General features: G+C 43.6%; 1 protein-coding gene across 9 annotated transcripts in view; it reads left to right on the top strand.

Moving 5' to 3' along the window:
* Nucleotides 1-20695, top strand: part of zc3h18 (zinc finger CCCH-type containing 18) — a 60405-nt gene that overhangs the window by 26841 nt on the left and 12869 nt on the right. For 7 of the 9 annotated variants that reach the window (XM_079502075.1, XM_079502076.1, XM_079502082.1 and 4 more), the window contains exons 10-15: nucleotides 7981-8184; nucleotides 12461-12586; nucleotides 13125-13217; nucleotides 14132-14467; nucleotides 17572-17694; nucleotides 19100-19108. In XM_079502075.1, the coding sequence (XP_079358201.1) occupies nucleotides 7981-8184; nucleotides 12461-12586; nucleotides 13125-13217; nucleotides 14132-14467; nucleotides 17572-17694; nucleotides 19100-19108 (891 nt within the window). The remainder of the gene's footprint in view (nucleotides 1-7980; nucleotides 8185-12460; nucleotides 12587-13124; nucleotides 13218-14131; nucleotides 14468-17571; nucleotides 17695-19099; nucleotides 19109-20695) is intronic. The other 2 variants (XM_079502078.1, XM_079502077.1) reach the window with 1 other exon arrangement.

Here is a 20695-nt window from a genome sequence, read left to right as displayed (position 1 = left end):
AACATTAAACCTGTATATAACCTGTATATAGGAAAAACAAACTATGTAAACTTTAGATGAGGGAAAATAGTGATGGTATCGGGCCAAATTACCCACTTGAGCTCTGTGTACTGTACGTACACTTCTGAAAGAGATGAGAAGAGAGATAGATATACTGCACATCTACAGTTACTATCTGGCTGACAAATGAGTGCATCACTCGACATATAGAGGACAAGGCTGATTTCATGAGTCACAAGTTCATGTTTTGATGGTTGAGAACAGCTTGACCCCTTTTGGTGTTAGCATCATGCTATGCTTTAGCTATTGAAAAATAGCAGATCTACAAGCTCATAGCGCGCCACCGAGTGGCGCGCTACAAGCTTGTAGGTCTGCTATTGTTGAAAAATCGAAGAACGACTGACATAGAAACATAGCTTTTTCAGAAAACTGTCAGGATGTAGAAGACATTTTTAGAATGTGATCTCAGGTCAGAATGGATTAAAGTAGAGAGATACAGTATCATGTCAAATCCAGAATATCCACCAACATGTGTTCTGCAAAGAGAGAGTTCACTTTCAAAATTCCCAAGCCATCAGACTGCCTGGAAACGTTGTCTCTGATATCATGTGTTTGCCCATGTGCTAGTGTGGTCCGGCACTCGCACAACAAGGAAGGAAGTCTTTGGAAGGGGGCAGCGTTTTATTGTTTTTATTGTGTAGTTGTGTAGTAAAAAAAAAAATCACCTGTTTGGTCTGGTGTGAATGAATACACTGACCTACACTAGTTCTATAAATAGCCTGGTATCTTTTGCTCTAATAGGATGTCCCCTGTTGGCTTAAGGCTTTATGAAACATTTCCTGTATTGATTTACTGCTTGGCTTTGAACAGGAGGTGCCGCGTTGAATAGGCATCGTATTTCAGAGCCATTAATAGCACAAGAGCTATTCATAGCCCTTGTGTGTGTGTTGTGGTTCTATTTTTAGACGGATGAGATGAACTGTGACACGATTGCGTGTTTGCGCTTGCATCACCACCTCTGGAATTTTCTCACTCGGCGGGAGGGGAAGAGCTTTACCTGTGTGTCAGAGAGAGAGATTGTGCAACGCTGTTGTGTCCTTGCACACATTGACGTGTGTTCGTTCTTATCCACCATTACCTATCGCATGAAAATATTTAACAACAAATTTCACTTTTTTTCCTCTGTCCTATGGCTGTATAGCCAAGCAGGAAGTGGAAATCACTCGTGCATTATTTGGAAGTGACGGTTTTCTAAAGCATTTCTTCTTACAAGTAGGGAATATCCAGTTACGCAGGGAACCCTACAACAAAAGCACGGCTCACACGCTTAATTGTTCTCGCCAAACCTTGCCGTAGCGGGACGTCTGGTCATCATACAATGCATTTGAATGAGAATGGGCACACACCCACTTTTGTTTTCTGCCCAGAGACGGGGGGGGGGGGGGGGGGGAAACGTCACCTGTGCGAGCGGAGGGGTCCGTGCGTGGCTAGTGAGCAACGGCTGCATTCATTAACCCATTCTGACCTGAGATCAGATTCTAAAAATGTCTTCTACATCCTGACAGTTTTCTGAAAAAGCTATGTCTCTATGTCAGTCGTTCTTCGATTTTTCAAAAATTGCAGACCTACAAGCTCGTAGCGCGCCACTCGGTGGCGCGCTATGAGCTTGTAGATCTGCTATTTTTCAATAGCTAAAGCATAACATAATGCTAACACCAAAAGGGGTTCCCTTCCCGCCCAAAATGGGTTAACATGGAGTGGAACAAAATGTGCACTCTGTGCACTCTTGGTAGGCTGCAAGCGTCACACCTTTGCACATTTCCTACAACAAATATTTGGACAGATGTTATCGACAAACTTTGCTTGCCTAAGCCTCGAATTTATGCTCTCTATTCATAAATATTATTGGTCCCTCATGCTACGGAAACTCCCAATGGCAGGTTTAATAACGGAGCTTATTAACCAGTCACTGCCCACTCGGTATAAACATCTTGTCCAGGATACAGCTCCCACGTAATGTCCAGGTGCTTGCATTTGTTTCACGATTCCCTTCTGTTTTACATATAGGCGCCGTCTGGCACCCTGTATATCCATAACCCTTACTTTTCACTTCCAATGTAGTTACTAGCTCGTGGTGGGACGGCAGTAGCCTTGGAAACCCAGACGTTTTTATTTCCAGGGAGGGAAAAAAGAATTCGGCATACAGTAGCGCAAACGTCGATCACTCTCTGCTGATTTCTGATCGGCTGCACCTTTGTTAAATTGACTCACACACGTACACACACACACACACACACACACTCCTCTCTCTCTCTCTCTCTCTGTCGCTCTAATGAATTAGTCTCATGTCGCGCAGCTGCGTCTAGATTCTCCCGGCGGATCCTTCTGGGATCTGCCTATGCCATAGAAAGCATAAGTGGGTTCCAGTCTAGGACGGCAGTGGCTCAGGGATAGAGTGGCCGCATGGCAACCAAAGGTTCCCAGTTCGATCCCGGGCTCCCCCAGAGTTACTGTCGAAGTGTCCTTGAGCAAGACTCTGAACCCCTAATTGCTCCCGACTTCATTTAAAAACATACAACATACACGGTGTCACTTTCAACAAAAAATAACTCATACAATGCTTGGAAATGCCAAAGAACTTGAAGGGTCGTGGGCTTTTCTTATGTGCAGAGGCAGCTCATTCCAAAGCTTGGGAGCTGCCACTGCGAAAGATTGTCTTTTAAAGAAAAAACAAGCAACGACATTTGCTAATGAACTAATGAGAAAAATCACACTCGTGTGATGTGAGGGGCACTCATCATCATACATCACATTCCGTGGCCGTGCTCAGCCAATCAGCGAGCACATTCCGTGCTCAAACGGACAGACAGACACACATACACACAGAGCTGTGCATAGGAGGGGCTAGCGCCCCTCAAAAACTAGAGCAACAACATTTGCTACATATATGTCAAAGCAGTGTCTGGGAAGTGTGCTCAGTAAGTGTACACAGAGTGTGAACTTTTAAGCTGTTCTCAACCATCAAAACATGAACTACCCTCATGGAATTTTACATCAATCAGCCTTAACCCATTTTGGGCGGGAACCCCTTTTGATGTTTTAAACATTATGTTATAATTTAGCTATTGAAAAATAGCAGATCTACAAGCTCATAGCGCGCCACCGAGTGGCGCGCTATGAGCTTGTAGGTCTGCTATTTTTGAAAAATCGTGAAAACATTTATTTCAGAAAACTGGAGGATTTAGAAGAATTCTTTTAAATTTTCGAGGTCAGGCCTAAATGGGTTAAGTTGTCTATATGTTGTCGAGTGATGCAATCATTTTTCAGCCAGATAGTAACTGTAGATGTGCAGTATCTACGTATCTCTCTTCTCATCTCTTTCAGAAGTGTACGTACAGACACAGAGCTCAAGTAGGTCATTTGGCCCGATGCCATCACTATTTTCCCTCATCTAAAGTTTACATACAGTAGTTTGTTTTTCCTATATAAAGGTTATATATACAGGTTTAATGTTTGTTTTTAGTTCAATGTTTGTTTTAAAAACGCCATTGACGATGAAGGGAAAATGTGCGTTATCTTGTCCCTAACACAAACATTAAATGCCATTAACAATAAAGAGAATTTAATGTTCGTTTTGTCACCGTTTGTATTACATCACCTAATCATAGAGCACCGAAGTCTGACGTCACTTTCAGTAGCCTATACACAGGTTCATGTATTTTTTTATTTGCAGTGAAATCTCCATAGGGCGATTTTATGTCGCTTCATATAAGAACTGTGTTTGAAAAATAAACCGACCACCCCAGCCTTTCTGTCAGGGGAGTGGCTGTGCGTCGTTAATGATGTCCATTCATATTTGATACAGCCAGTTTCTGGAGAAAATGGAATTAATGTGGCCGCAAAAGCCTTGAAACTACATATGAAGGCAATGTCGCTGCTAATATAAGTCATGCCCAGCTGTCAACACATTGCGTTCCTGAGATTCCTCGTTGACGTAAGCTCAGCTGGTGGTGACTCGACTCGTACTAATCACGAAACATTAAATATCAATAAAATAAAAATAAATGTAATTAACATTCGGTTTCTGTAGATGCAGCCACCCGCCTACCCGGAAATGTAGTCTCTGGGTTGTTTGAATCTTTTCTAACGCTTATTTTGTTACTCTTTGGGTATATTTGTACATTTCCACCTTCAGTCGATGCTTCATATCCATATGAGTGAAAAGGCCGGGGTGATCGGTTTATTTTTCAAACACAGTTCTTATATGAGGCGATCTAAAATCCCCCTATGGAGATTACAATGCAAATAAAAAGTACACGAACCTGGGGACTGACACCCTCTACTGACAGTGACGTCAGGACTTCGGTGCTCTATAGCAACATGAGTTAGACTTTAATATATTAGCGCCCCTCACTTCACACGGGTGTGATTTTTAGATTCTAAGACCTGTACCCACCTGTACGTGAGACGGCGGCTGGGAATTCCACATTTTCACCGGCCGTGAATCAATAACATTGCGTCACCAGGATTTTCCCAAACCACCATTCCACAATACTGAATCCTCCCGTATTTGGATACTAAAAGACGTGACCCGTAATGAACTGATACGCCGTATCAGTTCATTACGGGTCACGTCTTACCACAGGGCTCTTGTTGTAGTTGCTCCTCAAGACGCAGCTTACTTCTTTCCCAGTGTTGGCCCACTTTGACATAGCCAGCCCCACCCTCGTGACCTGTGACGCATCGTCTATAGCAGGGGTTCTCAACCCGTGGGTCGCGACCCCTCGGGGGGTCGCCAAATTATTTTGGGGGGTCCCCAAAATATTTTCAAAAAAAATGATTTTTTTTTAAATTTTATTTTCACGAAATAGCAGACCTACAAGCTCGTAGCGCGCCACTCGGTGGCGCGCTATGAGCTTGTAGATCTGCTATTTTTCAATAGCTAAATTATAACAATGCTTAAAACACCAAAAGGGGTTCCCGCCCAAAATGGGTTAAGGTTATTGTAGCAGTCAATTTATATTGGGGGTCGGGAGGGGGCGGGGCGGGGGTCCCGAGACATTGCCAAAGCATTTCCGGGGGTCCCCGGCCAAAAACGTTGAGAACCCCTGGTCTATAGCTATAGGAGCTGTGCTGTCGCAGATCCAGAACGGGGTCGAGAAACCCATCGCCTTCGCCTCCCGAGGCCCTCAACCCGAATGAGCAGCGGTGCTCCGTGGGCGAGCGAGAGGCGTTGGCCTGCATCTGGGCCTGTGAGAGGTGGCATCTCTATCCCATCCTCGTCGCCAATATTGTGTTTGTCAATCAGTGGACCATGACACAGCTTAATACGGAACAGTGCGTCCCGTATCGGATACGGGACGCACTGTTCCGTATTTTAAGGTCGAGGAATGAATATGAATGACGGGGCGATTTATTTGAGAAATCTGCTGTTCCTCCTCCTGCTCCTCTCCGCTCTCTTACTGCATATGAGCTGTGTTTGTGTCTGGGCGACAGTGGCTCAGGGGCTCTGCATGTGAGCTGTGTTTGTGTCTGGGCGACAGTGGCTCAGGCCTCAGGGGTAGAGCAGCTGGATGGCGACCGCCAGGTTCCCAGTTTGATCCCGGGCTCCCCCAGAGTTAGTGTCGAGGTGTCCTTGTGCATGACTTTGAACCCCTAGTTGCTCCTGATGTGCAGGTTGGTGCCTTGCATGGTTTCCTCCAGAATGTATATGACTGTGTGTGTGTGAATGGGTCAATGAATGTAATGCACAATCTATGTAAAATTCTTAGGATGAAAGTGCTGAAAATGCACTCGGCAGCAGCTCATTGGCTCATTTACTCATGACACGACCAATGAGTTAGTGCTTTCAGTGTTGTTATGGATACGACCCCCCCCCCCCCAACTCACACACACACACCATGGGATCTATTCAGACCACAACAAACCTGAAAGCATGTCAATGTGATGACAGACGGTACGGAAGTCAGAACTCGAGTTGGCGTAACCTTTTGAAATCACCCTATCCTTGTTGATATAATGCCATTTAGGTCAATGATATCAAAATATGTAGTGATTTAACCCATTTTGACCTGAGATCAGATTCTATAAATGTCTTCTACATCCTGACAGTTTTCTGAAAAAGCTATGTTTCTATGTCAGTCGTTCTTCGATTTAAAAAAAATAGCAGACCTACAAGCTCGTAGCGCGCCACTCGGTGGCGCGCTATGAGCTTGTAGATCTGCTATTTTTCAATAGCTAAAGCATAACATAATGCTAACACCAGAAGGGGTTCCCGCCCAGAATGGGTTAACATAATGTCTAAATAGCAGCCATGCATTTGACTGCCAGTCAACTCCTGTGTTTTGAGGCATGACTACCATGCAAAGTAATTTCATGAAGAGATAAAAGAAAAATCAAAGAAATTAAAAAACAAATGTTTAAGAAGTAGTGAAAATAGCCGATCTACAAGCTCACAACGCGGCGCAAAGCGTTGTGAGCTTGTAGATCGGCTATTTTCACTAGCTTCATTAGCTCTCACTAGCACAACCAATTTACAATTTAGGCATTTAGCAGACGCTCTTAATCCAGAGCGACTTACATTAAGTATGGCAAGACATCGCATACATAAAAAGTAGTTATCATGAAACATGTGTAAGCTAAGAACGTAACAGTGGAATCTCTATATAATTAAACTATACATATAAACTATACATATACACTATACGATGCTATACATATATACTATAAGGTGCTATGACTACATAAAATGCAATTCTAGTGCTGTCTACATAACATGCTATAAGGCTGTATAAAAAGCTATCTAAGTCTACATAAAGTGCTACGGGCCATGATGGAGTCTGAAAAGGTGGGTTTTCAGACTACGGCGGTGAGGCTGCAGTTCTGATTGTAATGGGAAGTGGGCTGGCGGCAGCGGCGGCGGCATACCTTTGGTTGCTTTGAATGCATGCATCACTACACCTGAAACCTCCGCTTACACGTCCTATGGCATTGTAATGCCTTGCCACAAGAGATTGTAATGTTGCTTTTCTGTTCAGTGACTGATCTTCATAAAAGATAAAAATCATACTTGATCTTAACCCATTTTGGGCGGGAACCCCTTTTGGTGTTGGCATTATGTTATGCTTTAGCTATTGAAAAATAGCAGATCTACAAGCTCGTAGCGCGCCACCGAGTGGCGCGCTACGAGCTTTGTAGGTCTGCTATTTTTGAAAAATCAAAGAACCACTGACATAGAAACATAGCTTTTTCAGAAAACTGCCATTTTCAAACAGACATTTTTAGAATCTGATCTCAGGTCAAAATGGGTTAAACATAATCCTTCCCACTTTACCTTTATCTCTTTACCTGTATGAGGGTGTATGAAATGATCACCTTTGTTATCACAGGGAAAGTTGTAAAGGTATCCATGACATGCTATGTATAGGAGGAGTGGAAAAAGCTTTTACCGCCACAGGATCAGCTGAACTCATTTTGACCTGAGATCAGATTCTAAAAATGTCTTCTACATCCTGACAGTTTTCTGAAAAAGCTATGTTTCTATGTCAGTGGTTCTTCGATTTTTCAAAAATAGCAGACCTACAAGCTCGTAGCGCGCCACTCGGTGGCGCGCTATGAGCTTGTAGATCTGCTATTTTTCAATAGCTTAAAGCATAACATAATGCTAACACCAAAAGGGGTTCCCGCCCAAAAATGGGTTTATTGTCCACTAGAGGAAGCTTTTGGGCTAAGGAGACTAGTTCTATCTACGTCTTTGACTCTAGTCATGCTATCGCACAGTGGTTTATCATCGTAAGCCCTTGCTCTAAGCCATGGCTTACCTTTCATATATATATATATGCACCACAACAGACCAGAAGCACAATGCAAAAAGGTGAAAGGTACATTTAATCTTCATCATTACTCCCCCCTCCCTTTTACAATTTACTGCTGCATTTCCCATCGTCCACTTCATCATCCTCCTCCTCCTTTGATCCTCAGCGCCGGGCCCGGCAGGCCAATGGAACCCCCGCCGAAGAAGGACCCCGGCGGAGCGGCTCCTCTAATGAGGCGACCAGACGAATGGAAGGACCCGTGGCGGAGGTCAAAGTCCCCGAGGAGACGTCCGGGCGTGGGTTCCCCCCAGCGAGGCCGGAGGCGACACCGGCCCTCGGGCTCCTCCGTGTCCCTGTCCAACTCCTCCAGGTTAGGATGCTTCTTTTTCTTTTTTAATGTTTTTTTTGTGGCTTTCGCCTTTATTTTATATTTTTTATGGAGGGACAGACAGTAGGCTGACAGGAAATGGGGAGAGAGATGGGGGGGGATGACATGCAGTAAAGGCCGTCGGGATCGGGAGTCGAACCCGCGGCACACTGCCAGACTGGATTACCAGCCAAGGTGCCTGGACCGCTGAGCCATGGCCCAGGCCGGTAGGATGCTTCTTACAGACTCTTTCATGGCAAACACCATACACACTTTGACCCTGGCATCCCCCGTCAATGTCATTATCTACTGAGGACTTTTCTTAGAATTTGTCTGGAAGCCAGTTTAGCGTAACCTGACTCCGCCAGATGGGGCAGCAGAGAGTACACTGGGTTCCCCCCTCCTGCTCCCATCTGGGAACTCTCAGGCATACTTGATGCCCGGCCACAAAACGGCCTGGCCAATCAGCAGCAGCTATCCCGCAGCAGCTATACCCTCACTACCCCCTTTTAGTGAGGGTACTTCCAGCTTTCCTGCGTTGGCTGATCTGAGTGCGCGGGAGGGTTTGTAGGGTTCAATCATTCTTGCAAGATATGGGGGAGCCATACCTTTGGTTGCTTTGAATGCCAGCATCAGAGTTTTGTATTCTGTGCGGGCAGCGACCGGGAGCCAGTGCAGGGAGCGGAGCAGGGAGGAGACATGTGAGAATTTTGGCTCGTTGAAGACCAAGCGAGCTGCGGCATTTTGGATCAGTTGGAGAGGCTTAAGTGCACATGCCGGTAGGCCAGTAAAGAGGGAGTTACAATAGTCAAGTTTTGACAAGACTGTTGTATGGATTAGGAGCTGGGCTGATTCCTGGGTGAGGAACGGTCTTAATTCGTCCTATGTTATAGAGTGTGAACCTACATGATCGAGTGACAGCTGTGATGTGGGTTTTAAACGAGAGCTGACTGTCCAGGACAACACCAAGGTTCCTGGCTGTTGGGACAGACGTTACCAGGGCGTTGTCTATGGAAATAGTTAGCTCCCGCATGGGGCACGACTTAGCTGGGAAGAAGAGGAGCTCAGTCTTGTCTGGGTTCAGCTTGAGGTGGTTGGAGGACATCCACTGTGAGATGTCAGCCAGGCATGCAGTAGCCTGAGCTAACGCTAGACATTTCTGGCCTAGATGGGAGGGCCGCGGCTCAGATTTGCGCACACCCTGGATTGGTTCACCGATCTGTCCGTCAGCCCCGGATTTTTTCGAATTTTCGGGAGTCATAGCTTCAAATGGACATTGATTGTTCAGTTCGACCCACCAGTTTTGGAGATATGGCTTATAGAGTAATGTCTTGCAGAAAACAACAAGTTGAGAAAACAGGCTTGAAAGGTTCACTTTTGTGGTCTCTAACATTACACCTAGCTACATGTTTGGGCATTTATTTCATATTTACATGCCGATTTCAGCTCTGACACTTATTTCAGACATGCTCTAGTATGTGAAGAGTCTGCCTGTGCTATTAACTCATTTTGAAAAAAAAAAAAAAAGGTTTTTCTCCTCTGGTGAAAAGCTGTAATGTGCGCGATGGCAGTCTCTCAGTCAAATCTGGTCACATATGTTGAGTAGACCCCTGCAGTTGAGGATCCATTGGAAAAACATCCTTGGCTAGCTGCTTTGACGTTTAGCTGGATACTCTTATTCGATACTCTTGTGGAGATGGCTGGATGGAAAATGCATATGAATAGACATATTGTCAGAAGGATAATATATCTTGGGGGAGTATTGGAGTGGGACAAAGATAGTCCATATTTATGAAAATAGTTGTAGTTAGACACACCATGACATGGATTATTTAAATAGACCAAAACAAATGTAATTGCCTATGGTGGTGAGCATGGACATGGAACGTGTGCTCTTATGGAAAGGTCATGAACTCAACTTATAAATATATTTATAAATGTTTGTTCTTGTTAAACAGATGGAAGCTAAAGGATTTATAGGTGCTCGTAATAAACGTATCTTATACAGCACTTGTTGGGTGTATTTATGATTCTGGGGACAAATAAACCAAGGTATAATATAATATACAAGCTAGGCTTGTGCCATTGACACTTAAATGGGAGGCAATTGCAGTCAATGAGAGCCGGGTGGACGGGTGTGTGAACAAACACTCTTTTCACGATTGCCTCCTTTTGTCAGTCAATCGGTTGAGAAATATACAAGAAGACATATCACACAATGTTTGATATGTTGACCAAAGTGCTTTACATAACATAACAAAAAACACAAATAAAAGTGCACAAAATCGTCAAAAACATATTATAGAGATACAAATATACAACAGGGTGGAGAAAAACAAAACAAACAATAAAACAAAAGATAAAAATAAAATAAAATAAAATAAAAAATAAATAAAAAATAACTCACTCTGGGGTAAAAGCTTGGGAATAAAAAAGTGTTTTTTTCCGATCGCTTGTTTTTTGATGTGCACACTATGCAATTTTATTTGTGGTATAAACAGTGCGAGCTATCGTTTCTGGCTCTGCAGTATCGCAATATTTGGTGATTGATTACTTTTTTTACTCAGAAAAATAAAGACTGTACCGTGAGACATTTATGCTAAACAAAAAGCTAAAAAAGTCCTGGGGACTTGTTTCCATTGTGGTACAATTATGTGACAGACACTAGTGATGTCAGTGATTGACCGTCTCAGCGCATTGGAGAGAGCTCTTTAGATACCTTAACCCATTTTGACCTGAGATCAGATTCTAAAAATGTCTTCTACATCCTGACAGTTTTCTGAAAAAGCTATGTTTCTTAGCATTATGTTATACTTTAGCTATTGAAAAATAGCAGATCTACAAGCTCATAGCGCGCCACCGAGTGGCGCGCTACGAGCTTGTAGGTCTGCTATTTTTGAAAAATCGAAGAACGACTGACATAGAAACATATCTTTTTATAGTATAGTATTTGTTCATAAGCTGGTCCGCCTGACTCTCATTTACTACAATGCATTCCATCCAACTTCCGGCTGCAGTTTGCCTCCCAGTGCGACAAATCTGTCAGCTGGAATTGCTGGATAGAGAAAACTAGAAAAAGTGCCCCTCAGGGCACAGGTCTCCACCATGCCAGGTCAGGTTGTGGCCTCCTGGTGGCGCTATAATAGGCCAATGAGGAAAGGGTGCCATTTCTTCTTACGCCTTTGATGGCAATTTGATGATTTGAGGCATTTTGTTCCAAAAAAGTTTTTTGCAAATCCACCTGTTGGTGGCGCTATAACAGGCCAATGTGAAAAGAGTGGGATGTATTCCTCAGCCTAGTAGGAAAGTGTGTGGAAGATTTCATGTAAATTGCACGCTGCGTTCATGATTTTAGGCTATTTGTTAAAAACGGGCCAATCCTGCAAAACTTTGAAAGCCAATGTTAGCCAATTAGGATAGGAAATATCGGACATATCTGTCTTGAACACATGACTATAGAGATACTGTTTAACGATTTGCAGGGTTTTTGGACAGAATCTGGAGGAGTAATAATAAAAAATGTGTTTTACAAAAGTTGGCCGGCAGATGTGAAAAATGCAGGTCAAAATGTTTTTCCTTGGCCTCTATGGAGTGTGCATGTCGGTGCAGATCGGTGCAGTTATAGATAAAAATGTGAAAATCTGCCTCAAGGTGGCGCTAAAACAGGCGGTTCAGGAAAATTTGGGGCAGGGGTCCCCTGCCTGTTTAGCTGACGAAATGAATCATAACTCCCGATCTAAATCATCCCGTCTAATTCTGAAAAAAGATCCTGTGTTTGACGGCTTTCCGCGGTCCAGTCGCTAGTCGCGATAGATTTATTATTACCTCCCGTTGTTGTCGATCGACTCTAGAGTGGTGTGGCTATTGTTAGCTGCTACACAGACATGCACACCAGCTTCCGGTGCGCCGGTAAAAGTGGTCCGTGCGCTATAAATGATGGGCACATGGCGCGCCACAAGCTTGTAGGTCTGCTATTTTTGAAAAATCGAAGAACGACTGACATAGAAACATAGCTTTTTCAGAAAACTGCCTGTATGTAGAAGACATTTTTAGAATCTGATCTCAGGTCAAAATGGGTTAAATTATCTAGATGCTCATAACGGCATTGCAAGTATAAAATAGGACTTAAATGGCTAGCTTCTCATATTTTGTTACAGTTGTGCAACTCGCTATATTGAGCAGATATGATGTCACGGACACTTCAATGGGACTTGGTTGTTGATCGACACTCAGGCAGTTGGGGAAATATGTAATTTAATGATTTCTGTGTGCTTTGCAGGTCTTCGTCTCGGTCAACATCGTACACCGGTTCCGGTTCTTCTCGCTCTCGTTCACGTTCCTCCTCGTTCAGCTCTTACTCCAGCCACTCCTCTCAGCGGAGCTCCTTCAGCGGCAGCCGCTCCAGGTACACTTTGATGTGTCTGTATCCTGAAATCAGTGTTTTTGGCAGCAAATTTTGATTTTAGTTTTAGTCGTAGTCTTTTGAATAGTTTTAATTTAGTTTTAGTCACCTGGAATTTTTTAGTGTTAGTCTAGTTTTACTAAATGTCATAAGATTTTAGTCGACTAAATCTACGGTTGATTTAGTCGACTAAAATGTATTTTGGCGGGCCTTGATGCCGTCGTAATGAAGTGTAAAATAATGTTTTTACACTTGCTGAAAATAGCCGATCTACAAGCTCACAACATGTCGCAGCGCTATCTGTTGACGAAATTGTCAATACATTTAGTCTCAGTTTTAATCATCATAGCTTAGTTTTCATTTAGTTTCCATTTAGTTTTCATCAGTGAAAAAATGGTAAGTCGACGAACATTTTTAGTCGACGAAAACAACACTGCCTGAAATGTACCCAAATTCATGTCAGTAAAATGTAATAATAATGAATAGATTGCAAAATCGCGTGCAACCAATTTTGAAATCATTTTGTTTTGTTGTTTGGTAGATCACGATCATTCTCCACCTCTCCGTCACCGAGTCCTGCAGTGCCGAGAGTCGCCAAGAATAAAACAGACCAGCCTCCTCCAGCGGCTAAAGGGTAACTATCTATGCCTTCCTGTACTCATCTATACTCATCCATGATCTGGATTATATCCTTCTACACCAGGGGTGCCCACACTTTTTGACTTGAGAGCTACTTTCAAAATGACCAGCTCGGCCACCAAATCAATTATTATACCATTGCTGAAAATAGTTTAAATACCTGAGGGGGCTTCGGAATAGTAGAGTTCGTGTTACATTCTGTACAGTATAAGACAAATGCACTTGGAATGGGAAATAGAGGGGGAGAAATGTTGTATTTTTTTGTAATCGTTTTTTTTCTTTAATATATTTAAATGAAATACTCTTTAGGGGTATGTCATGTGATCTACCTGCACAGCCTTTGTGATCTACTGGTAGATCGCAATCTACCTTTTGGGCACCCCTGTTCTACACGTTCTCACATATATGTTAACGTGTGCTTCAGTCATGCATGGCGTGACGGGTAGATAAAGCAAGTAGTTCAAAGACTCGACCCATAGTACTTAGATCAAAGACGGTAGCAGACTCTAAACCTGAAAGTGTCATCAAAGCTTTTAATGTGCCAACAACAGCGCTTTTCGGCCCTTATGACCTTCGTCAGTGTGCAACGGTTTTCTGGCCTTCGCGCGCCGACGAAGGCCAAAAGGGCCGAAACATGTCTGTTATCAATGACTGTTGCTACGGCTCATGAAAAGCTCTGAAACACGAGTGCGGAACTGAAGATTGTTCCTTTTGATGACACTTTTCAGGTTTAGACTTTTGGGTCGAGAACGTGTGAGTGTGGATAGATAAAGCAGTCATCCGAAGCACTACACACAGTCAAACATTGCACAGTGCCACCCATGGCATGGGCTTGCCTGTGATGCTATGTGATGCTATGCTTGCATGCCCGACAAAAAACGGAATGCCCTTCTCCTTCCCCTCCCTAAGCCCGCCGCTGAAGCCCGGTGCCGTGCCCCCCGCTCGCAGGGACAAACCCCCCACGAAGAAGGCCACCAGCCCCCAGCCGCCGCCTCCCAAACCGACACCGGAGGGGGGCAAGCCTCCCGCTGGCGGCATCCGGGAAGGAGGTGCTGTTGCTGGCGTCGGAGGAGGAGGAGGAGCACCTGTGGGAGCAGCAGCAGCAGCAGCAGGAGGAGGAGGAGGAGCAGCAGCAGGAGGAGGAGGAGGAGGGGGCAGGCCCCCGGCCCCAAGAGAGCCTGGTGGGAAGCCCCCCAACCCAAGGGAAGGCCGGCGTAAAGAACGACAGCAGCATCCTACTCGGAGGTAGGACACATCCTATACACCAGGGTTCCCCAATAGGCGGCCCGCAGGCCATTTGCGGCCCCTGGAAGAATTAAAAAAAAAAAAAAGGTTTTTGTTTTGTTTTGGGGGGGTGGACAGATATAAATGACATTAAATGGGGGTCAGTAGCCTATGCATGTCAAACTGGGCACCCCCTCAAGGACCACTGGTGGTCCCCGGACCACTGGTTGAGAACAATTTTTAATGAATTAATGAAAAAATAAAAAACCCAATTTTCCGCGCGTGCGGTCTCGGCCCCCAGCCTGGTTCCCTAGTCAAAATATGGCCCTTGAGGAAAATTAATTGGGGAACCCTGCTATACACAGTGGCCATTGTACTGTACCATGTATTTACTGTAGGTTGGCTGAACCTGAAGATTACTTTCAACAAAGCTCATCCACTCTTTTTTTTTTAACCCATTTAGGCCTGACCTCAAAATTAAAAGAAATCTTCTAAATCCTCCAGTTTTCTGAAATAAATATTTTCACGATTTTTCAAAAATAGCAGACCTACATACAATTTTTCAATAGCTAAATTACAACATCATTTGGGTTCCCGCCCAAAATGGGTTAAATTGTGAGCATTCTTAGCTAGACTATACATTATATAATACAGACATGCTGCTTTATTAGAATTTCTTTACATACATTATTTCCAAATATATTTATATTAGTTTATCCAACTAATCTTTACAAGTGGAATCAGGCTGTTACGGGAGTATATTTCTGTAGGCGTGTTTGTTTGTATGCGAGTTTGCATGAGCATAAATGAGCCCTTGCTTCCATGTTTGTGTTGCACGGAAGGTAACCCCATGGTTAATGAATGAAGTGGAGACATTGTGATGAAGCACAATTGTATTTCCTGGTTCGTGTGGTGTGGTGTGGTGCTGTTGATTAATATTTGGGGATGTCCACCACAAAGTTTGTATTTGTGTGGGTGGGTGGAAATCCCATGAATGAAAGCCGTTTTGTGAGTTTGTACCTGCGTCTGCGTGCATGCCTCTGTTTGGTTGGAGTATCCCAGGTATGTACTTGAGTGGGCAGCGTGAGTGGGTAGCGTGAGTGGGCAGCGCGAGTCCCTGGGAAACCTCATGCAAAACCTGTGAACTCCACTTTTATTCTTTTCTATAGTTCAAAGATACTGACTACAGTATCTACTGTACTACTGTATTACACGAGGACATCATCAATACCATTTTAAGACAGACATTATTTTCCATAATGTTTTATTTTTCAGTAATTGGTATATAGTAAGGCTGTCAAAGTTAACGCGTTAATCGTGCGTTAACTCAAAGTCCTTTTAACGGCGTTCATTTAATTAATAATTGTTAGACAAATGCATTACTTAAAGTTAATTTACAAGAAGTCTACACAATTAGAGAACTTAGAAAACATGTTATTTTGATCAACATTGGCCTGTTATCTCTCCTAATGGTACCAACATCAATACAGTTCTTTAGTTTGGGTCTGGAAGGCTAAATGTCATCAAATGGTGGTCCGTGGCTCAAATGCACAATAAATAATGGACCTTGATATGAAAAATCTTGAAAACCACTGATTAAAGGTATATTTAGAACGGATAAAATATGCGATTAATCGGCGATTAACTATGGGCAATCATGCGATGAATCGCGATTAAATATTTTAATCAACTGACAGGCCTAGTATATAGATCATAAACTGTGCCAATCACAAGAATGTGTTTAACATCTAAGGAAATGATCATAAGGGAGGATTAGCATAATTATGAATGGCAAAGCATATGAGAGTAATTGCTACTCTAGCTAATTGGGCATTTTCTTTAAATCGTCTGCCTCTGTTTGGACTCACTGTAACAGGCAAAAGAAAACAGCACATTTTCCCCATTAAGGATATTGTGCCTACAATAGCAGGCACTGAAAATAACTAGGTATAGTATGCTATGAATTTTGGCAGCCAGCCATTGTGTTTCCACTTTTACTTCCCTCTACTGCTGAACATATTTTCCACATAACAACACCTTTAGTTTGCAAGAGGTCGTCCCTTGCTTATCTGAGGTCATATATCTCATAGCTGATATTAAATCTTCTATTTTGTCTGTTCAAACAAAGAAAGGAATGGAAGGGAAAATATTTTCTTAACAATGTGTGTGTGGGTGGAACAGGATTCGTCTGTCTGTCGTCTTAACGTGGCCATACCAGAGATCCCCAGTGAGTTGGCGCCAGTCCCATGTGAATAATAATAATGCTATAAATTACATTCACACAGGACTAGTATTACACGGAGGCCTCTGTTCAGATTTGGCTAGATTTTCCAATCGTCTCATTTCAGGTTTTGGGCGGGAACCCCTTTTGGTGTTAGCATTATGTTATGCTTTAGCTATTGAAAAATAGCAGATCTACAAGCTCATAGCGCGCCACCGAGTGGCGCGCTACGAGCTTGTAGGTCTGCTATTTTCGAAAAATCGAAGAACGACTGACATAGAAACATAGCTTTTTCAGAAAACTGTCAGGATGTAGAAGACATTTTGTAGAATCTGATCTCAGGTCAAAATGGGTTAAGGAAATCTGCAGGATCTAGCCGTCTAGCCTTTATATATGTCTATGGCAGTGATTGCCAAAAGCAGGAAACGGTAACAACGTATGTGCTGGTCTCAGTGAGGCGTGTGCCTTCCCTTCTCACTACAGTGATATTGTATAAGACAGAATTAATGCTTTTATACTGGAATTCCCACAAATCGTGATCTGTCTGTCTATCTATCTATCTATCTATCTATCTATCTATCTATCTATCTATCTATCTATCTATCTATCTATCTATCTATCTATCTATCTGTTAACCTAGGGACCTAACTGTAAAGCACTTGATGCATGTCCTCAAATCGTGATCTCTCTGTCTGTCTCTCTATCTATCTATCTATCTATCTATCTATCTATCTATCTATCTATCTATCTATCTATCTATCTATCTATCTATCTGTTAACCTAGGGACCTAACTGTAAAGCACTTGATGCATGTCCTGCCTGTGAAGCAGTTTGAACTGCGACCCTACATGAAAGGTGCTATATAAATAAAGCTTATTATTATTATCATCTCTCTCTCTCCCAGGCGGACAGTGAGTGGCAGTGTGAGTGGCAGTGGCAGCAGCTTCACTGGCTCCAGTTCCAGATCCAGGTCACGTTCCTCGTCCAACTCACTTTCCCGCTCACGCACCGGCTCCAGGAAATCCAGGTAAACATGCACAGATTTGAACGGAGTTCTGCCGATTGACTCGCTAGAGTTGTCCCAATACCATGTCCCCCACTCTCTCTCTCGCCCTCTCTCACACACACACAGTCACACACATTTAACATCTTGTTTTGTGTTAACACTTAACATTTAACAAGACATCATGTCTTATTTTTTATTTTTTTATCCCAATTTTTCACCCAGTGTCAATTATCTAATGTAATCCTGGACGCTACACTTCCTCTGCCAACCTGTGGGGGGGGGGGGGGGGGGGGGGGGGGGGCAGTGGACTGACCTCATGCTACCTTCTATGCATGAGGAGTCCAAGCTGCTTCTTTTCACTTGACAGGGTAGATTTTCCCTGGCCGGACGTAGCGCGTGGAAGGAACACGTTATTCCGACCAGTTCTTTTCCCCTCCATCAGGCGCCCCAGCTGGCCAGGGGGAGGTAGTTTAGACACCAGGTTTATTGCATGTTTTTTGTGAGGGTACCTACCCTAGGGTTGGAACATGTTGCATGTTCTCCTAGGGGAGAACATGCAAACTCCACACAGAAATGCCCTTTCGCCAACCCCGCCTCGGGTATGGGCACTGATGATGCAGAGGAGTTACACGCCTACAGCGTCCCCCAGCGGGAATCGAACCCAGGACCTTCTAGCTGTGAGGCGACAGCACTACCGACTGTGCCACCGTGCCCCTCGTAGACATCACGTCTTCTTGAACACAAACAATAGTAGATGCACAAACTTGCAAATAAGGGTTTCAGGATACAGATCACGGGTACAGGAAGCATCGCCTCCTCCATATATATGCAGACTGCCAACAGACACTGAACGGAATTTTGCCAAGGCCCTAGCTCTTGGCTTGGGCATTGTCACAATCTGAAACACATGAGTGCTTATACATTTCAACAGATGATGAAACATATGAACTTACAGTCAGTGTATGACGTCCTTAGAATCTGATCGGGAAGGGAAACATGGTATTGGGAAATCTGGGAAAAGACTCACCCTGATTCATATAGACGCCTTATCAGACGACGTCACACTGATAAGAAACAGCATGCGCGCGCATAAAGGCAGCAGAAGAACACACCTCTCGTAAGATGCAATGGAAAAGTTCTAACTGCACTCACGTGTAAAAAATGCCCCATCAAACTTTCAGGTGCTGTTTTTCTCCCAGTGTGGACTCACCCAGACTCATGGATTCCCAGACACGTGACATGCATGATGGACTAATAGATCACAAGTGCACATCCCCTGAATGCATACAGTCAAAGAAAACACTGAACTTAACCTTCTATATTTTTCTTAACATTTGTGAGATGTGATTTGAACACCCTTCTCCCTTCTCTTGCATTCTTCCATGTTGTTGCTGTTGTGCCGTTTCTCCGCTGATGAACACCCTAGGAAATCCAGGTAAGCCAGGCATCAGCCACGAATGTGATTACGTATATGCATGGCCGATATATGTATATATGGGCAGAAAACGTCTCACTTTGTGCCTTATCAGGTTTTCTCAGCGTTAAAGGAGCATTCAGTGATTTGGGTGATTTGGAAAACCACCCATTCCGCCCCGGTAACAAAATGTGCACATGCACACTCTACAGTGGGGGGGAGTGCAACAGGCCAACAGCATGTGCACCAAGGCCCGCCCCCAGTCGATCATGATTGGAGGAAGGCCCCTCTCATCCTGATTGGATGAAGGCTTTGCCACCCCCCACCAAAACTAAAACTAGGGTTTTTTGACCCCAGGGGCTCACTGGGGACAGGGAGGAACTCCTTATATGGTCAGCACACTTTATAGTAGGGAGGATTATCCAGAAAAAAAATAAGTGATATTTGAATTAAGTAAAATCACTGAATATACCTTTAAGGTTATTGTGCTGACAAAAGTCCCTAATAAATTACTCTACCGAAATGTAACCGAAACCTGACTTACTGAAGTTACTTACTGAACCGTGGTTTTTGTGTACCTTTACATGCCTAATGTATCTACTTGATATTCTAGTTCAGTGGTTTTCAACTGCCCAGTCCGCCCTGACCAAGTCCTTATTTAACTGAGATATGCTAGTGGTCCAGAGCTCAAAAAAAAGATTGAGAACACCACTGATCACCATGCCTATCCCATGTTGCCCTTATTCTGTTCTCTTAACCCATTTTGGGCGGGAACCCCTTTTGGTGTTAGCATTATGTTATGCTTTAGCTATTGAAAAATAGCAGATCTACAAGCTCATAGCGCGCCACCGAGTGGCGCGCTACCAGCTTGTAGGTCTGCTATTTTTGAAAAATCGTGAAAATGTGGCCCAAATGTTTGAATATATTCTTTCAGAGCGAACATTTTTAAGTCAAATCTTTGCTTCCGGGGGGTCCCTGGAACAACATATTTTAAGACGGGACATGAAAATGTTTGAGAACGACTGACATACTGTAGAAACAGTTTTTCAGAAAACTGTCAACATTTAGAAGGCATTTGTAGAATCAAACTCAGGTCAAAATGGGTTAACCTACTATATTGAACTATTTTTGAGTGGTGTAAACCACTCCTACAACTGGCTTTTTTGAGTGGTGTAAACCACTCCTACAACTGGCTTTGTTAGTTTACGTGTCTGTTCGTACCAAAAAATGAGCATGGTTGCTATGGTTGCCCAGTTCACCCGGGTGTGATTTCATTACGTCAGGCATTACGTCAGATCACAGCTGATCAGGCTATATAAAACCTTACACCACTCAGTTCACACGGGTGTGATTTTTTTTCTTCATTTTTATCCCATGATTTTTTTGTCAATTTTCGAATGTAATCCTGCGCGCTACACTCCCAGACCAGATGTCGGCATCACGCAGGGTTGCAAAGGTTTATCACTTCTGAGAAGCTCCGTGGCGCGTCTGGGCCAGACCAGATGCTATTGAGTGATACAGAAGTCCATGGGCCGCCAGGCCAGACACATTATTATTACAAGATTACAACTCCATTTTCTGTGGAAGTTCTTGACGTCCGATTTACGC

Source organism: Electrona antarctica, assembly GCF_951216825.1.
Source record: "Electrona antarctica genome assembly, chromosome: 5".
NCBI lineage: Eukaryota > Metazoa > Chordata > Actinopteri > Myctophiformes > Myctophidae > Electrona > Electrona antarctica.
This window is presented reverse-complemented; position numbering and strand designations above follow the sequence as displayed.